At 40.6% G+C, this 21,199-nt stretch overlaps 1 protein-coding gene across 2 annotated transcripts in view; it reads right to left on the reverse strand.

The window, feature by feature from the left end:
- sfmbt2 (Scm like with four mbt domains 2) overlaps window positions 1-21,199 on the reverse strand; it is a 196,876-nt gene that overhangs the window by 47,636 nt on the left and 128,041 nt on the right. For both annotated transcript variants that reach the window (XM_048553832.2, XM_048553833.2), the window contains exons 12-13: window positions 13,430-13,556; window positions 2,198-2,311 (exon numbers count right to left, since the gene is read on the reverse strand). In XM_048553832.2, coding sequence (XP_048409789.1) covers window positions 2,198-2,311; window positions 13,430-13,556 — 241 coding nt within the window. The remainder of the gene's footprint in view (window positions 1-2,197; window positions 2,312-13,429; window positions 13,557-21,199) is intronic.

Consider the following 21,199-nt stretch of genomic DNA (forward strand, 5'->3'; position numbering starts at 1 on the left):
TTCCCTTCTTCTTCATCTATGTCATCCCATAGATTATCGTCTTCTGTATCATCCAATGCTTTCAAACTTCCACATTTCTTGAAATGATTTGAACATAGTGTCAGCTTTTATTTCCTGCCATGAATCAACAATCCATTCGTAGATCAGTGGTAGTGATGGAGCCTGCATACTGGCTCCTTTTGTGTATGTTTTTTTTCCATTATGCAATCGGCAATTCCACTTCATTCTCATGATGTCCGTAAATGGCGTATCGATACTGACATTCATTGGTTGCAAAGCACTTGTAAGTCCGCTGGGAATTATAGCTACTTCATTGCTACATGTTCAAATGTTATCAACAACATTCTTCTCTAGATGTGATCTGATCTGGTCACAGACAAGCAAATGCTTTTCTTTGTGCAGTCCACCAGGTTGTAAAATCCAAACTTCCTTTATCCATTTTCCATATTCATCTTCATTCATCCAGCCTTGTGGGTGCATATGGACAACAGTTCTTTTGGAAATTTCTCCATTGGCAAAGTTTTTCTCTCAAAAACAGCCACTGGTTTTAACTTAGTGCCATTAGCAATATGACAAAGAACTGAAGTAAACCTACTTTTCTCATGGCCAGTGGTTTTCATCAATACATTTTTTTCTCGTTTAGGTTCACAGTTCGATCTTCCAGCAAGTCGAGCATAATGGGTGTTTTGTCCATGTTTCTAACTCATGATAACTTGTCGCCTTCCTTCTGCTGATTTCTGATTACAAACTGGTGAAGTTGCAATATCTTATCTTTGAGCTCAACAGGTAGCTTTTGTGCAATCTTAGTTCTCTGCCAAAGTATTCAGTCATGCCTTCTCATGGACCTTGTGCACCATCGAGCACTTGCCTTAAAATCCAAAATTTCATCCTTTTTTGATTTGTTTCATGCATGGATTTGGACGACTTCACGAGTAACACATTTTCCATTTTGATGATTTTCAAGTACATACTCAAAACATCTTTTCTCCAATTGTGGCCACTTGCTAGGTTTACCTCTGATGGCACACTTTCGTTTTGGCATTGTCTGAAGTTGGTTTGATATCTTTCTCCAGCCTGTCAAGTTTCTTCGAAACACAAAATTCTCTTGCTGCTGCAATGTTTGTCTTCTCTGCAACTTCAATTACTTTCAGTTTAAATGTTGCAATTTATTTTGTTTTTTTCTGGAGGGCATTTTTACACAAAACGATGAAGAAATTTCAAAACCTCAACTAGGTTTAAGACTGTATCCCACGACTGCTTGACTCTGACATGATGCATCTTAAACTTTCACTCCAAATTATTCTATTTCCCTCCATTTTCTCTCATCTACTGTTGTTTTAGTTTTTCAAACTAACATTTTAAGCTTTTATTTCTGATTAAAAAAACGTTAGCAGACACTCGACTCCCATACAGTCTGCCTGATCATTCACTTATCCTAACAGTTATGTACAGAATAATACCTTGACTCACAAATGTTGATCTGTTATCGGTGAAGAACTAGGGTCAACCTTTACACTGGATATATGGAAAATTCAAGATTTTTCTGGCCACAAATGGGGGTCGAATTTTACATGAGATCAACTTGTACTCTAGTATATATGGTAATTTCAGTTCTTCTCCACAAATTGGCTATGCACCTAACTTACACTGAATTAAAGCACAATCGCTATTTTCCGTCTTTGTAAATTAACACACTGAGATCACTGTTTTGACTGTCCTTTGGCTATTTAAAAGGAGGCGAAGAGAGTCTCATTTTTCTGCTAGAAAGCCAGCGAGAGACCAATGTTAACCCTTTTCCAAAAGTCATGCAAAAATCGAATTCCAAAAGCAAGAACAGCATCCAACCAGCTGCTTTCAGGTCCTGACTGCTTGGCAGTGAGACTGGGAACAGGGTAGCTGTTGCTGGTATTACATTACAAGATTCAGGAGTGCTCATGGATCCAGATACAGAAATTGTTGGAGCAGGGAAGGGCATGGTTGTCCTCAGTCAGCCCTCTCTTGACTGATGGCGAGTCATTCACACAACCTTTGAATATTAAATTTAAATCGCTGCAGTATCATGAATAAAACTTATCTAGTTTGGATTAATACTTACACAAAGTAAAAGAATGGATGAACAGTGTCTAAAAGATTGACAAGTTAAGCTATTACAAATTTGATATTATTTAACAGTATGCATTTTCTTAGTAGTACTTACAGACTGCACGATATGGTGGGGTTAATGGATATCCATTTGCTTCACACCAGCCAACTGGGAAAATGTCCATCGAGTCTACATCAACAATGTATTCGGGGACAGATCTCTTAGAGTCTGGAATACAGGGGATTTATATTATAAATGTAGCTGCTATAAAAAAACCTGCTGCTATATTGACCTTTGATTAAGAACTTTATTTTGTACCATAAAAATGTTAGCAGTTTTTTTCTTAGAACTTTCACTAATTCAGAATCTGACTATGCCTTGAAAAATGTTAGAAACCTAAGTGAAAATCCAGTTGCATTTAAGTAAGTCAGATGATTGAAAGCATTTGTTTACCAACTTATATTTTAGCAACCAACTTGCAAGAGATCGTCTTCAAAGGCCTTGATGATACTTTCAGGCATTTCAAGTGACAAAGCATAAAATCATAAGGATAAACAAAAGATGCCTGTCCAATGCTTCTCATTATTTTCTCTTCTGATTTATACTTAATCTGGAGAAAATGCAAACGTTATTTCCTTTGTCATTTTTAATTGTACTTGTTACAGTGTGCTTTACAATCAGAAAATTACTGCATAAAAACAGGTTAATTGGCCTTTTAAAACTATGCTACAATTTGAACTTTTCTGTGAGCAATCACATAGCCCTACTGATTTGTCACAATTTTTACATTCTCTTTTTCAAACAATTATAACTTTCAATTTTAACAAGAATGTGTGGATTTTGCTTCAATAACAGTTAATGGCAGAGAATTCCAAATTCTGACCAGCTTGTTACAGGTGTTTCTTTCAAACATGATTACTTACAATCAATTTAACAAAAACTGAACTGATTCACATACAACTCAATTCCATTCAAAGTTTGTAAATTTGGAAATTCCACTTGAATATTGCTTGATTCACTAAAAACAAACTACATAGATGAATAAATAACAATGAAAAGGAAAGAAATAGGAGCTTAGAGAAAATGAAGAATACGGTAAAATTCTGTCTTGCTGAAATGCAGTGCCATCTTTTCTACTCTTGAACAAAATTAATATCTAATTTATTCTTTAATGAAGGTCACACCATGATAAATGCCACTGTACCTGTCCCAGTAAGAACGGCATGTGCGTTACAGCAGCCATTTCCTTTTGTAACTCTGAACTACATGCTTGGGAGGTTCACAAACATTTACAGCTCCCCACTAAGACCATGAGTAGTTCTGCATGTGATCCAAAGCGCTGGGCTGTGACTGCAACCTATGTTCCATTACTGAAGGCAAACAGAGCTACAAAGAGTTGCTAACACTAACTTGTACAAATATTAAATGTAACACACTAAGTGTAAATTGCATTTTAATTTAAATAAAAACTGATTTTTGGTAAAACTTTATACAGAAACATGACAGGAATTGCAGAAGAAAACAGTATCATATTGAAAAGAATTGAAACTTATAATAAACTGAAATGTAACAGATGTGATCAAGATATTTGTCAGAACTGTGCAGAAAGTTACGGCTAGGGAATCATGAATAATTCTGAAATCAAAATGGAGCCAGTTGTGCTGAAACGGGTTCGGTTTGAAATTTAGTTTCATGAGAAATGGCTGAGTTCACATTTATTTTTATAAATTAAAACAAAAAATAAAGGTGGATACTGATTTCCATGAGCTAGATACAATTTTAGTTTTCACAGTCTAAAATCAAATGATATTTTGCTGATTTTGAGTTATTTGGGCCTGGTTGCTGTGATTCTCAGTATGCAGTTGAGCAGTCAACAAAGTCTGCCAAACTGCAAGATAGCCACTACAGCACTTTTTTGTTCAGGTTAAATATGAACTTTCCTTGTCAGAAGAGAAAACATTGATTGTGTTTGAGCAGATGTTTAAATTCATTATACATAGATACATGCAGTTAATGTCATGAAAAATGTTTACAATATTTATTCTCTTTCAGCTATAATAATCACAAAATGTTAAATAGTTAAATCCATTCCAGTTACTGTGGAAAGAAAATAAATCTATAACTTGTATGAGGGAACATTAATATGACTCTTGCTCATGACATCAAGTTGAACTTTATTCACATTTTCATCATTATAAATGTCCATGCAATTTGCTCTGAGGATTTATTCTGCTTAATGCTAAAGCATACCATTTTTAAAGTTTAATATGCTGTTACACCAAATTTTCAGAAATGGCACTGTACTAGAATCAGAATCATAAAGTACTAAAGACAACCTCTGGTCCACTAAGTCTGCACTGTCAAAAATACCAGTTCTACCTTTAATCTGCAATATAAAAAGCAATCACAAATATTTCTGGGCACGCAGTCCAATAAGAAAGTTTTCTTCGGTTTCTGAATCTGTTCAGTAGCAGCATTATAAATACTTTATGGACTTTTAAAGGGCTGAGACATGAATATTGAAAGAGAGGTGTATTTCATAAAGACAAGAGAGGAAAAATAAGATGGTTTGATAGCCTATTAATGAAGAATGACATTCATATGATAGTGAAAGAGATGACCTTAGTTATGAAAGGTCATGATGCAGGGTGAGATACAAAAGAAAAAAAAATGACAATTCCCTTTTGGGAGTTTTTATAGGTCCCCTGCTAGTAATTACATCGTAGGCTGAGGTATACAGTTCAAAAAAAGGGCTTGTGAGAAAGCTACAGAGATAATCTAATGCAGCACATTGGTGCAATTTCGATCTTGTTATTTAAGAAAGGATATTATTGCATCAGAAGCAGTACAGAAAAGGTTCACTTAGCTATTTCATATGATGAAAGGGATACATAAGAAGTAGGAGCATGAGTACCCAATTCAGCCCCTCAAGCCTGCTCTGCTTTTCAATACAATCACGGTTGATTTCATCTTAGCCTTAACGCCACTTTTCTGCCTACTTCCCACAATCTTTCAACCTGTAACTAATTAAAAATTGGCTTGTCTCCTCCTTAAATTTACTCAATCCACTGCACTCTAGAGTAGTGAGTTTCACAGATTCACAACCTTTTGAAAGTAGTGCTTTCTCCTCATCTTGATTTTACATCTGATTTCCCCTTATCCTAAAAGTCTAACCTCTCATACTACACTGCCCACAGAGAAAACATCGTCTCCGAGTCTACTGTATCGTTTGCTTTTCATTTCACAGTAACTGGAATGGATTTAACTCTTAAACAGTTAATAATCATTATTGCTGTCAGTGAACTTTGTCAAATCAGGATTGCCTTACAAGGAAATCTTGGTCATGTTGAACTTGCATCCATTGAAATGTGATCTTATTGAAGTGTAAAATATCAGCAGAGGGCTTGATAGCGTTGATGGTGAAAGGGCGTTTCCCCTCATGGGGAAATATGAGGGAGAGACGAACTTCAGGCCACAGTTTGAAAAAAAAATAAGGGATTCTCAATTAATAGCCAATTAACAGCTGCTTCCTGTAACTGTTGGAATTAACCCAATTCTAGATCAGCCTGTCACCTCCTTTTGAGCAAGTAAGGAAGATCCCCAGTGGTATACCAAAGATTCCAACCCCACAAAATGGGAAGTTGTCGATGTAGCCAACTACTTTTTGATTGTGAAAGTCTAAAAATACACAGCACAAAAGTTAAGGAACAGCACTAAAGGAGTAAATAAAGTAATTCTTGCTATTTCCTACTGTGTCTTGTATCAAAATACCAGACAGCAATGGCAGAATAAAATCATGCATAGTAAAATAATATCATCATATTAAACAATTAAATGCCAGTCCAATTTATAAGATCTCATACTAAAATATCACATTTTCTCTCAAGAATTCTGGATAAAATCAAATGAAGTTCTGTAAAACCTAGTTTTCAGGGCGATTAAATGCTTTTTTCAAATGTTGACTTGTAATCATTATCTTTACTAAGAAATATTTGTCATTACAACATTTAATCCTGTAATTTCTTTTAAAATCACTAATACCCAAAATCTAATCAACATTAAATTTTGAGGCATTATACACACATAAACCTGAATATATATTGGATCTAGTGACAACTAGAGGGTTTCGTTGTAGAGAGTGTGAGTTCCGCTGCATATGTCATTTGACAATTACAGGTTGCCTGACTGGAAGTCAGCTGGTTGACTGCTTTGGTTTTCAGGTGACCCAGGAGCACGCTGAAGCCACTGAAGAATTAGTTAGGAAAATTCTTGATTCTTTTGTGCCATGCATCTTCTTTGCTTTAAATCAGGTGCAGCAAGTATTGGAATTGTAGATGGAGGTAACTTTGAGGTTAAAACTGTATACGTAGGGCACATAAATATTGTTTAGGATTTTTCCTGCTTCACCTGCTAATCGATCATTTATATTTTGTAATATTTATAAATATTCACAGTCAAATTATTCCTCAGATAGACTGCATGAATACTTACTGAATTTAAAGCATTTCTTTTCTATCTGCAGACTTTATCCAAAATACTAACCTTTGTTGACGGTTTTGGTGAAGAGTGTGTGAAATTAAAGTCCATTTGAAGCTACTTTGTTTATTTCTATGTCCTTGGCAATCCAAGCTAAATAAAAAATTGGGATCTATTCCTCTGATCTTTCCTATCATTACTACAATGAAAACAAATTCTATCTTCAGAGTTGTCCTTTCATATTGAAAAAATTGAAAGATATTCCCAATGATAAACTGAGGAGCTGTTTTGCCAGGCTCTCTCTGTAGTTGAAAGGGATTTCACACTGATTGGCAGCATTGGTATCCCAGCATCAAATGTCCAGATTTGTCCAAATGGCTGTAAATTTTTTAAAGTATTGTTTTCTAATAGTGACTGCCACTTGTTTAAGAAAATATTTGTTATTTAGTCAGTGCATAACACAACCTCTATGAGATGTACAAGCTCTGAATGTTTAGGAGATCACTGAACAGTCCAGAAGATGAACATACCAGCCATGATGGTGTACAACATGTGAAAAATATTCTATGCATTTGAATTTACAGAAAGATGTTTTATTTGAGAAGATAATGAAACATAAATTGTATAAAATGTGTTGTAATGGTGGACATTAAAGGATGATTCGAGGCACTGACCTCATTATAGGATCACAGTATAAACCATAAGACCAATCACATGGCTGTAAACCACAAGACTAAAGATCAAGTGGATTATTAACAGTTTTTTGATTCGATTAGAGTCTTTTCAGGAGCAGTAGATTCCACTGCATACGAACAGTTCTGCCATTTGTCCATAATTATTGTGATGTAATATCTGAACAGATCATATATGGCTAATTACAAGATGATAACACATGAAGAGATTGTGATCGTGTAGTAATACAGAGGAGAAGATTGGATCCACACCTGTTGTGAAGTCAAGACATCCATGTACCACCAACTAAATCATTCCACAACAACTCTCTCATTAACCCAGTCATCCATTACACACCACTTGCTTCACAGTGCTACATTTCAAACCATTGGCTGTGACACCTTATCTTTTTTGCTTTGTAGATGCTATTGAGATATCTACAACCTCCGGGAAGAAGCAAGTATCTTTGCCCAAAACCACATCTTCAGCTCTGAGGAACAGTATTCCAAGGCTTCAGAGGATGCATCAGTAAGCCTGTCTCGTACACCACTCCATCAGCTCAGATAGTGACACCAAGGTGGGACGATCGGGTTTAGAATGTTAGGGGCCCAATACAGTGACCACTTCTGGATCTGCTCAAGGAAGAAAAGCTCCAAGCTGTAAGCAGTGGGAGGACTGCCGGAGACCAGACATCTGCTCAACCCCAGGAGAGGACAGTATCCAGTGGTGTCAGGAGGCAGATATGATAGAGGCAAAGGTCTTTCTAGCCGAGAGTCTGCAGTAATGCAGATACATTACAGGAACCTAGGTGACGGAAGCACGTGATTGTCTGGCTGCCTCCAAAGTCGGTCATTTCATTCCATTGGCGATGCAGGTCTGTGTCATTGAATCATGCTGTCTCACATTCTATAGTTTTCACTACAACTGTGCTTCCACTCCATAAAAGCAAAATTGGTCTGAAGATGTGAGGTACTCCTGTGTTTGAATGACATTCAAAAACTCAACTGAGCCTGGTAACATAAGAAATAGGAACAGTAAGGCTCAGGGCTCAGTGGTTAGCACTGCAGCCTCACAGCGCCAGGGACCCGGGTTTGATTCCAGCCTCGGGCGACTGTCTGTGTGGAGTTTGCACATTCTCCCTGCATCTGCGTGGGTTTCCTCCCACAGTCCAAAAGATGTGCAGGCTAGGTGAATTGGCCATGCTAAAATTGCCCGTAGTGTTCAGAGGTGTGTGGGTTATAGAGGGATGGGTCTGGGTGGGATGCTTCAAGGGGCAGTGTGGATTTGTTGGGCCGAAGGGCCTGTTTCCACACTGCAGGGAATCTAATCTAATCTAACAGGGCATCTGGATCTTAACAGCTTCTCTGCCATTCAACTGCATCACTGCCGAACTTTTAATTTTTCTAAGTGCATCTGTTCATGCAGTTTGCCATATAAATATAATTCAAATATCTTGAATGCCAGCAATTCAATGAATCAGAACAACTTTGGAAAGGAGTGGCTCAATTTTAACCAACTGTTCAATGGGTTCAGTTTTGTGCATGCCAAACACTGTTCACGTCCTATATATTTATTCCTGACATTAAAACTGGACTGTAGCTTACCAATTGAGGGTTGCATTTCTTTTAGATATAGTCTGGAACATTCAAAGCTCAGGACTGTCCCTACTCACTGTCACGACCAAAAAGTGTAGTCAGAAAACTCACCTGAGTTGAAGTTGCATTGATCTCAACAAAAGGCAACTGAACACAAAAGCGAACCTTAAAACGTAGAACTAGAACACAGTATTACAGTCCTATTTGAAATGTTTGTTTCCTGAAAATGTTTGTTATTGTGGGTCAGTATGACTTAAGTGATCAAATCTAGAACTAAACTTACTGTCTTTACTGGATGACTTGAACAATGATACAACAATCAATACATTTTTAATATGGACTTCAATAAGGCGTTTGATAAGGTTCCCCATGGCAAGCTGATGGAGAAAGTGAAGTCACATGGGGTCCAGGGTATGCTAGCTTGATGGATTAAAAACACACTGGCTAGGCAACAGGAGACAGACAGTAGTAGTGGAAGGGGGTTTCTCAAATTGGAGACCTGTGATGTTCCACCGGGATCTGTGCCGGGACCACTGTTGTTTGTGATATACGTAAATGATTTGGAGGAAGGTATAGGTGGTCTGATTAGCAAGTTTGCAGATGACAAAAAGATTGGTAGAGTAGCAGAGAGTGAAGGGGACTGTCAGAGATTACAGCAGAATATAGATAGATTGGAGAGTTGCGCAGATAAATGGCAGATGGAGTTCAATCCGGGTAAATGCGAGGTGATGTATTTTGGAAGATCCAATTCAAGAGCGAACTATACAGTAAATGGAAAAGTCCTGGGGAAAATTGATGCACAGAGAGATCTGGGTGTTCAGGTCCATTGTTCCCTGAAGGTGGCAACGCAGGTCAATAGAGTGGTCGAAAAGACATAGGGCATGCTTTCCTTCATCGGACAGGGTATTGAGTGCAAGAGTTGGCAGGTCATGTTACAGTTGTATAAGACTTTGTTTCGGTCACATTTAGAGTACTGCGTACAGTTCTGGTCGCGACATTATCAAAAGGATGTGGATGCTTTGGAGAGGGTGCAGTGGAGGTTCACCAGGATGTTGCCTGGTATGAAGGGCGCTAGCTATGAAGAAAGGTTGAGTAGATTAGGATTATTTTCATTAGAAAGACAGAGATTGAGGGGGAACCTGACTGTGGTCTACAAAATCATGAGGGGTATAGACAAAGTGGATAGCAAGAAGCTTTTTCCCCCTGGAGTGGGGTGTCAATTACTGGGACTCATGAGTTCAAAGTCAGAGGAGGAAAGTTTATGGGTGACATGCGTAGAAAGTTCTTTACGCAGAGGGTGGTGGGTGCCTGGAATGTGTTGCCAGCGGAGGTGGTAGACACAGACACGATAGTGTCTTTTAAGATGTATCTGGACAGGTACATGGATGGGCAGGAAGCAAAGGGAAACTGACCCTTAGAAAATAGATGGCAGGTTTGGACAGAGGATCTCGATCGGCGCAGGTTTGGAGGGCCAAAGGGCCTGTTCCTGTGCTGTAATTTTCTTTGTTCTTTATTTTATATTTCAAAATAATAAATATTAGTGCATGAAACTTGGCTTTTGTAGTATTGGAAATACACATTTACACTAATGGACTATGAGGAGAATTGGAAAATACTCAACTGTTCGGACACTTCCTGGATTAAAAAAATGTTTTGAACAAAAGTTTAAAGGGAACCCATGGAAATTAGGTCAATGGTTTAACATGACTGGTTACACAAAGTCAAGCAACATTGGAAAGGGATTGCAGCAAATTTTTCATTGAGATAACCAATGAAGTTTATAGCCTTTAATTACTGGAAAGCCTGACTTTGGAAGAGATTATGGTGGAGGTGCTGAGCTTACGGTTGCCGAGCAACCCCTTCTGGACTTGGTGTTTGGTTTCACAAACCTCAAGAAGGCTAAAGGAGGAGGAAACAAAATCTCCAAAGCAGCATTTGGGCTTTAAGATTTTCTCTCCACCTCCCTTGTGCGAAGTACTTGACAACCTGATAAAGTTTCCACACTTCAGGATTTTGATTACCTTGTAAACCCTGAAAAGCTGAACTGTGACCACTAACCAAGGATTGAATGTCCCCACCTGCTTCCGTGACATCACCCACACCCTCCACGACTTCCAATTTCCTGACTCTCAACACCTCATCTTCACTACGGACATCCAATCCCTGTACACTGGTACACCCCATGTGGATGGCCAAAAAACCGTCTGCTTCTTCCTCTCCCACAGGTCCAACAAGACTCCTTCCACCGACACCCACATCCACTTAACCGAACCCATCTTTATCCTTAACAACTTTTCCTTTAACTCCTCCCACTTCCTACAGACTAAGGAGTGGCCATGGGAACTCATATGGGCTCAAGCTATGCCTGCCTCTTTGCAAGATACTTGAAACAGTCTCTCTTCCATTGCTATCAGAGATAATGGGGACTGCAGATGCTGGAGAATCCAAGATATCAAAGTGTGAAGCTGGATGAACACAGCAGGCCAAGCAGCATCTCAGGAGCACAAAAGCTGACGTTTCGGGCCTAGTTCTGATGAAGAGTCTAGGCCCAAAACTTCAGCTTTTGTGCTTCTGAGGTGCTGCTTGGCCTGCTGTGTTCATCCAGCTTCACACTTTGTTATCTCTTCCATTGCTACACTGGCACTATCTCCCACCTCTCCCTCCGCTACATCGACGACAGTATTGGCGCTGCCTCGAGCTCCCACGAGAAGCTTGAACAGTTCAATCAACTTTACTAACACCTGTCACTCCAACCTCAAGTTCACTTGGACCATCTCCTGTACCTCCCTCTCCTTCCTGGGCCTCTGGTCTTCATTTCTAGTGACCGCTTGAAACCCACATCTATTTCAAGCTCACCGACTCGCATGGCTACCTAGACTACACCTCCTCTCACCCACCTTCCTGCAAGAATGCAATCTCCTACTCCCAATTCCTCCGCCACATCTGCTCTCCAAATGGGGCATTCCACTCCCACACATCCCAGACGTCGTCTTATTTCAAGGGCCACAACTTCCCCCCTTCGGTGGTTCAAAATGCTCTCAACCACATCTCTTGCATTTCCTGCACCTCTGGCTCACATCCCCTCCCCACAATAAAATAAAGACAGAATCCCACCTTGTCCTCCTATGTCACCCAACCAACCACCACATCCAACATAACATTCTCTGCCACTTCCACCACCTGCAATCTGACCCCACTACAGAGGATATATTTCCCTCCCCACCCTTGTCTGCCTTCTGGACGGAGCGCACTCTCCATGACTCCTTCATCCACTCCACACTCACCACTAGCCGCGCTACCCATGGCACCTTTCCCTGCAACCACAGGAAGTGCTACACCTGCCCCTACACCTCCCACTTCATTCCATTCAAGGCACTCAACAAACCTTCTACATTAGACAGAGGTTTCACCTGCACATTCGTTAATGTGGTCGTTAATGTGCATCCGCTGCTCCCAATGTGGCCTCCTCCACATCGGCGAGACCAAGCAGAGGCTCACAGACCGCTTTGTACAGTGCCTGTGCTCTGTTCATGACAAACCCCGCCCTCCCATACTCTTGGTGACACATCCATCCTGGCCTCCTCCAGTGTCACAATGATACCAACTGCAAACTGGAGGAGCAGCACCTCATATTCCGCCTCAGGAGCCTACAGCCCAATGGCATAAATGTGGATTTTACCAGTTTCAAAATCTCCCCACCTCCGGCCTCATCCCATGACCAACCCTCCCTCTCAACCTCGCCTGCTTGATCCGACACAACTTGTCCATCTTCTTTCCCACCTATCTGCTCCTCCCACCTCACTGACCAATCCCTGCCACTCCCTGCCTGCACTCACTTATCACCATCCCACTAACCTTCCCCAGCCCCAGCCCTCCTCTCTATTTATTTATGAGCGCCCTTCCCCCTCCTCATTTCTGAAGAAGGGTCCTGACCTGAAACATCAACTTTCCTGCTCCTCTGACACTGTCTGGCCTGCTATGTTCCTCCAGCTCAATACCATGTTATCTTTGAATCCAGCATGATTTCCATCTGAAGTAAAGCCCTATTTGAAAGGTATTCCTTTTATCCAAGGGTGTCAGCAGTTTGATTTTGTCAACCAGAGATCTGGTGGACTGAGAGACGTCTTCACACCATGAGCCAATAAAGGGTGTTTTGCTTTCACGCTTTTAAAAATATAACACAATTTTTCTACTTTGGGATGGAAAAACGAAATAGTTCTAATCCTACATTATATTTTAGATAGACAAGATGTAAGACTGGTTTTGAAAAATAAATTATTTAAAAATGTACTGATTGTTGTATCATTGTTCAAGTCAGTCAGTAAAGACAGTAAATTTAATTCCAGATTCTATATGAGATACTGATCATTTTAAATGCAAAGCCTACAGAAACCTGGTGCCAGTGTATTTTACTAAAAGAGAACTGCTTAGCAGTTTTGACGATTGAATCAAACCCTTTGTAGTAAGGGTGTGACTTGTGAAGTAACAGGGCTTCGTTACCAATGTGCTCCTCCTATCATACTCATAACAACTTACCAAACAGAGCCATGTCATGAGACAAAGCTACAGAAGTTTCAACAAGTCTGTTTTTGATTAATCTTACCTTCAAGGTGAAGCCACATTAATCGGCCTTTTACTTTCGTGATTGAAGCAACACATATTTCTGCCATGTTACTGAGGGAAACAGCCTCCAACTTCATATTTTTGGTAAAACCTCGACTGAGTGAAGTCTGAAAGAAAACCAGAAAACACTACTCAAGAATAGTTTGCACTAACAGGAGGTGATGTTTTAAAATAAGAAAACCACCCTGCCATATTACATGGGGCTGAATTTCCCAGTGACTGAAATACATCGGCATTGACACAAAAGGTGAAAAAATCATGCGAGATTGTCCATAAGATGATCTAATACTGAGAGCAAAAAGTCGCATTTCCCAACCAATTGTTGAATAGTCAGATGATCTTCCAATAGTGACAGGCCTACTTGCATGCATTAACATCCTATTTTTAGTTAATCTTGTCTCAGTTTCCCACTGCCGCACAGAGACAAAACCAAGACAATCCTGAGAATGAATGTCAGATCAATAACTTGGAAATTCCAGTTTGCCACTTCTTCTTCTAGCTCTCAATGTCTCAGGCCCACACCAGAGGCACTGTGCCTGCATGCACCTCCCATTCACCAGGATCTCCTACTCCCTGTTGGAAAAGCAGGGCTCCAATTTCCTGCTGCCCGATGCATGTGGGCAATTGACAGAAAACATTAAAGGCAGCTCCAGACAGCCAGCATCTGACCAAGTGCATGGCTGAATTCAAAAATGGTACTACTGCCAGAAATTTTGGGAGTTTCTGGCACTGCTGCGTACTTCTGTCTCTTGCAAGTGGAAGGATACAACAAGTAAAGCGATACAGGGGCATTCTGCATAAGTCATGAGGCTGGTTTGGAAAGACCAATCAAAAATCTCGCCTATGTCCACAGGCAGAAGTCGTCCAAAAAACTTGCCAAAATTGGTACCTAGAATCGTAGAATCCCTGGAGTATGGAAGCAGGCCATTTAGCCCAATGGGTTCTCACTGACCCTCCGAAGAGTATTTGGCCCAGACCACATCCCCAACCCTACCCCTGTCACCTTGCATTTCTCATGGCTAATTCACCTAGCGTACACTACAGGCAATTTAGCATGGCCAATCGACCTAATCTGCAGGGTGTTTGGACAGGGTGAGGAAAACCGAGCATCCAGAAGAAACAGACACAGGGAGAGTGTGCAAAGTCTACACAGACAGTCACTTGAGGGTGGAACTGAATGGAGGTCCCTGGCACTGTGACGTAGCAGTGTGAACCACCGAGCCACCATGCCACCGTCCTTAGCCGAGTCCTGGTAAAATTCAGCCCTCAGTCTTGTGTAGTCAGAAGTTCTCACATTATAACAAGGTTGTGTGCTATTATGAATGTTCTGAAACAGTGCAAAAGTAATATGATAATCATCACAGCCAAAATTCAATAGCTTTATAGCAGACCCTTATAATTAGATGCTGCGTGAATCCTTAATGTAATCAGGTTTGGAAAAGATGCTCAAAATGTGATTAAATTAAGAATGCTATTTAATCAAAGGATTGAGAGGGAAACCAAAATAATTCTGCAGAAAGATACATAAATGAAGAGTTTAACGATATTTAATTAAACAGTCAAAGATTTCACTAAGCCAGAAAACATTGCATTTAAATCAATATTCTGCCCTTAAAGTGAGGCAACTTGATTATTTTTCCAAAGGTTAAGTCTATCCTAAAAGAAGTCAGAGGGTACTAAAAGAGTTCTGAAACATTCAAGATAAAGTTTCATTATAATTTTACTAGTAATGGAACTCAAATATCACATGAATTGGTTGGAACCAAGTTAATTTTATAACATATGATTATTCATTAGTTTGCTACCTTCCTTTATGTTAAAATAATAAAGGTTTTCTCTTAAGTCAAGACTGTCAGAAAGACCAATGCATCGAAAAATCGGTTTAAATCATTTCTCCACAATTTCAAAATTTTCACTTCTAACTTTCAACCCACTCACACTTGTACTGAAACCCAAGTGCCAAAATTGAAGGTTGTTCATCTAGCAAAAATACTCAAACTACTAGGCAACAAGTCTTATGTACAACTGTAGGTGCTTACTGCTTTTTTGCCAATAGCTCAGATGTATTAAAATGATCAGGGCAGACACATTCAAGGGAGCAGATTTTGTTCCCTAACACAAATGTTTCAAAGACAGTTATCATCCTGGTATGGTAAATGCAGTTTCCTTTAAAGGCTTCTGATGTCGCACAAAAGAAACCATTTGCTTATCTTTAATGATTTTAAATGTCTGAAGGTAACATACCAAAAAAAAATCAATGTCAGAGCAAAAATTTGTGTCTGTGTCACTTAGCATTCAACAGCATTAAATGACTTGTAACACTTTGTTGCATATCCAATCAGAAACTGAACAGTATGTTGCACTATGTCCAAAAAGACATGTAACTGAAACATCTTTGTAACAGAATCAAGCCATGCCTTTGAGCTGGTTAATGCATATTGAAAATATTTAGATAAACACAACAGATAAAATCATGTTAAATTTTTAACGTAGATCTAAAATGCTTCTCTAAAATGAAATGCACCTGAAATGTACATGTCAAGCTTCAACAAATGAAACGCAAATCTTTCTGAAGGCACTTAAGTATTCATGCCCTGCTAGAAAAATGATGCTAAACTTGAGTCCTGTGGTCTTACAGCACACAAAATGACAGGTCAGCCTTAAATGTAGAGGAGTTAATTTAAAAAAAAATCAGAATTTCCATCTAGAAATCAACTTCATTGAGAGATTTAGCTCTCAGTTGGGCAGGGAGCTCTGTAACGGAAATGGCAACACTGACGCAACTTGATTACTGCCCTATTGACCTGCGTTGCCACCTTCAGGGAACAACGGACCTGAACACCCAGATCTCTCTGTTCATCAATTTTTCTTCAGACTTTTCCATTTACTGTATAGTTCGCCCTTGAATTAGACCTTCCAAAATGCATCACCTCGCATTTGCCCGGATTGAACGCCATCTGCCACACTCTCTATTCTGTTGTAATCTCTGACAGATTATTGCAACAGATTACCACTTTAAAAAGCTTACCTCGAGCGGGAGCGGTCTTCATTTTCACAAGGAGAGCGAGAGAGCCAGACAGAGAGAGCACCAGGAGGCTGCCGGGAAGGTAACATTTTTTTACCACTTCAAAAAGCCTTGGGGGTGCTTTTGCTAATGCTGTGGGGGAGGGTTTAAACTAATGTGGCAGGGGAATGGGAACCAAATATTGGACAGAAAAGAGGTAGAAACAAAAGCCTGTCAGGAACTAGATAATGGAGTCAGTGTGACTAAAGGGAATAGTAGTCGGGGAGCAAATGATGAACACAAAGGGACAGGTGGTCTGAGGTGCATTTGTTTTAATGAGAGAAGCGTAGTGGACAAGGCAGATGAGCTTAGGGCTTGGATCGGTACCTGGAGGTATGATGTTATTGCTATTACTGAGATTTGGTTGAGGGAAGGGCATGACTGGCAACTAGTTGTCCCAGAATATCAGTGCTTCAGGCGGGATACAGAGAGAGGTAAAAGGGGTGGAGGAGTTGCAGTAATGGTCAAAGACGATATCACAGCCGCACTGAAGGAGGGCCCCATGGAGGACTCAAGCATTGAGGCAATATGGGTAGAACTCAGAAATAGGTAGGATGCAGTAACAATGCTGCGGCTGTACTAAAGGCCTCCCAACAGCGAGCGTGAGATAGAGGTACAAATATGTAAACAGATAACGGAAAGGTGTAGGAGAAACAGGGTGGTGGTGATAGAAGATTTTAATTTTCCCAACATTGACTGGGATTCACTCAGTGTTAGGGGTCAAGACAGAGCAGAATTTGTAAGGTGTGTCCAGGAGGGTTTTCTAGAGCAGCATGTATGTAGTCCAACTTGGGAAAGGGCCATACTGGACCTGGTGCTGGGGAATGAACCCGGCCAGGTGGTTGATATTACAGTAGGGGACTACTTTGGAAATAGCGACCACAATTCCGTAAGTTTTACAATACTCGTGGACAAAGATAGGAGTGGTCCTAAAGGAAGAGTACTAAACTGGGGGAATGCCTACTAGACCAAGATTCGGCAGGATCTGAGGAATGTAGATTGGGAGAAACTGTTTGAAGGTAAATCCACATTTGATACGTGGGAGGCTTTTAAGGAGAGGTTGATTAGCGTGCAGGAGAGACATGTTCCTGTGAAAACGAGGAATAGAAAAGGCAAGATTAGGGAACCATGGATGACAGGTGACATTGTGAGACTAGTCAAGAGAAAAAAGGAAGCATACATGAGGTCTAGGCGACTGAAGACAGACGAAGCTTTGCAAGAATATCTGGAATGTAGAGCGAATCTGAAAAAAGGGATTGAGAGGGCTAAGAGAGGACATGAGATATTGCTGGCAAACATGGTTAAGGAAAATCCCAAAGCCTTTTATTCATATATAAAGAGCAAGAGGGTAACTAGAGAAAGGATTGGCCCACTTAAGGACAAAGAAGGAAAGTTATACGCTGAGTCAGAGAAAACGGGTGACATTCTGAACGAGTACTTTGCATCGGTATTCACCAAGGAGAGGGACATGACGGATGTTGAGGTTAGGGATAGATGTTTGCTTAGTCTAGGTCAAGTTGACGTAAGGAAGGAGGAAGTGTTAGGTATCCTAAAAGACATTAAGGTGGACAAGTCCCCAGGTCCGGATGGGATCTATCCCAGGTTACTGAGGGAAGCGAGAGAGGAAATAGCCGGGGCCCTAACAGATATCTTTGCAGTGTCTGTAGACACGGGGGAGGTCCCAGAGGACTGGAGACTTGCTAATGTTGTCCCCTTGTTTAAAAAGGGCAGCAAGGATAATCCAGGTAATTATCGATCGGTGAGCCTGACATCAGTGGTAGGGAAGCTACTGGAGAAGATACTGAGGAATAGGATCTATTCCCATTTAGAAGAAAATGGGCTTATCAGTGATAGGCAACATGGTTTTGTACAGGCAAGGTCATGTCTTACAAACTTAATAGAATTCTTGGAGGACGTGACAGAGTTGATTGATGAGGAAAAGGCTGTAGATGTCATATACATGGACTTCAGTAAGGCGTTTGATAAGGTTCCCCATGGCAGGCTGATGGAGAAAGTGAAGTCACATGGGGTCCAGGGTGTGCTAGCTAGATGGATAAAAAACTGGCTGGGCAACAGGAGACAGAGGGTAGTAGTAGAAGGGTGCTTTTCAAATTGGAGACCTGTAACCAGTGGTGTTCCACAGGGATCTGTGCTGGGACCACTGTTGTTTGTGATATATGTAAATGATCTGGAAGAAGGTGTAGGTGGTCTGATCAGCAAGTTTGCTGATGACACTAAGATTGGTGGAGTAGCTGATGGTGAAGGGGACTGTTAGAAATTACAGCAGAATATAGATAGACTGGAGAGTTGGACAGATAAATGGCAGATGGAGTTCAATCCGGGTAAATGCGAGGTGATGCATTTTAGAAGATCAAATTCAAGGGCGAACTATAGAGTAAATGGAAAAGTCCTAGGGAAAATTGATGAAGAGAGATCTGGGTCTTCAGGTCCATTGTTCCCTGACTGGGGTGTTTATGGTTACCATGATAGGGGAGCAGAGATAAATTTGTGATTTGAGATTCCGGAAGGGCATCTGATCATCAGGTGTGAAGTAATCCAACAGAGGGAGAAGCAGTCCTGCCTTACTTACTCCCAAGTAGCACTGAAAAGGGGTTAAAATTCCTCCCTCACCCCCATCCCAGGCCCCAAGGTGACTTTCCAAGTCAAGCAGATGTTCACCCGCTCATCTGCCAATGTGATATACTGCATCCGCCATACCCATTGTGGCTTCCTCTACATTGGGGAAACCAAGCACAGGCTTGGGAACCATTTTGCAGAACACCTACGCTCGGTTCGCAATAAACAACTCCACCTCCCAGTTGCGAGCCATTTTAGCTCCCCCTCCCATTCCTTAGACGACATGTCCATCCTGGGCTTCCTGAAGTGCCATAACGATGCCACCCGTAGGTTGAAGGAACAGCAGCTCATATTCCGCTTGGGAACCCTGCAGCCCAATGGTATCAATGTGCATTTCATCAGCTTCAAAATTTCCCCTCCCCCCACTCATCCCAAAAACAGCCCATCTCGTCCCCGCCTCCCTAGCCTGTTCCTCCTCTCACCTATCCACCCTCCCACCTCAAGCCACATCTCCATTTCCTACCTACCAACCTCATCCCGCCCCCTTGACCTGTCCGTCCTCCCTGGACTGACCTATCCCCTCCCTACCTCCCCACCTATACTCTCCTCTCCACCTATCTTCTCCTCTATCCATCTTTGGTCCGCCTCCCCGTCTCTCCCTATTTATTTCAGAGTCCTCTCCCTATGCCCCTCTTCTGATGAAGGGTTTGGGCCCGAAACGTCAGCTTTTGTGCTCTGAAGTTGCAGCTTGGCCTGCTGTGTTTATCCAGCTCCACACTTTGTTATCTCGCATTGAAAAGGGTTTGTCTTTCAGATACAGAATTCCTAATTCTGCTTCAGGCTACAAAGCACAGGTTTCCATCCAGTCAAAGCTAAATTATAATGGAGCTGAACTTATTTTACCTATTTTAACACAACGTTTTCAATTAGTCTACCCGACTCATTCACTGTCTGTTAAAACCAAAAATGGGCATTGAGATTTGAAGAGTTGATTTGAATTGAGATTTTTAAACTTTGATATCATACCCAATCCAAACCTACCTGTCTGTCAGGCTAAAACAGCCCTCACAATATATCCCACATCTCCATTGACTGTGTTAGATGTTGTAACACTAAATTAATTCGGTGTTTTCCTTCATGCAGCAAAAAGTTCTTTAAGTTAATTTAAAATCAATAGGAAATTAAATAATATGCTAATCTTGTTAATGCAAAGAAATTAGGTACAACTCCCAGCACATCAAATCTCTATTCTTGACAAACCTTTTCAATAAGCAGAGGATGAACATATTTGCCAATAATGACAGAGAAATAAAAGGAGAAACATCAGCAGCATATTCAAGTATCCACTTACCTTGGAAATTAAAAATTCCTGGAAATATTTTCACTTGTCTGCTCTATTCACCCAACATATGATTTAATTTTTGTAACCTGGTAGAGTTAACATTCAGAACTAATGTGTAAAGTAGACAAGTGTGCATTGTATGGAAATGAAACACATCAAGAGAAACAGTGATCGAAATATTACCTGTTGTCATTTGGTCAGATATTCCAGCTGTCAGATGAGGTACCAAAGGCACTCTAAGAATTTGTGATCATTCCCTCTTTGCTCAACTCCTAAAGGTTGTCAAATTTCTCATTCACTTTTCAGCACAGTATTTCACATTGTTTGATCTCAGCTGGGGCCTGACTTATCAATTGCTGAAATCTTCCAACAATATTGCACAGTTACAAAGCATAGGTTAATTCTGTGATCTTTCAACAGCTGATACTCTGTCCTCCTGACTGTCAAACAGTTTGTGGCTCATCCATTCTGAAAGTATCCATTTCCTGCTTCTATGGTTGTACCTTACGTATCTCCTTTCTCAATACTTGCAGAAGACAAAGAAATTTGGTAATGTGTTCCCCACAATTGTCTACTGCATACCTTACTGTACCAGTTAATGCATACATCAGGATTTATATCATCCACTGCAGATTGACCCATTAGCAATCTTGTAAGTAGGAGCCTAGCCATTTGCTCACCTTGCAAGCTTGACATGACAATTAAGCACACTGAAGCTTTGCAGTGGGGCAATGGATATCCAGTTCAGATAATTTTCAGGGCAACAC

This window comes from Stegostoma tigrinum, chromosome 25, assembly GCF_030684315.1.
Source record: "Stegostoma tigrinum isolate sSteTig4 chromosome 25, sSteTig4.hap1, whole genome shotgun sequence".
NCBI lineage: Eukaryota > Metazoa > Chordata > Chondrichthyes > Orectolobiformes > Stegostomatidae > Stegostoma > Stegostoma tigrinum.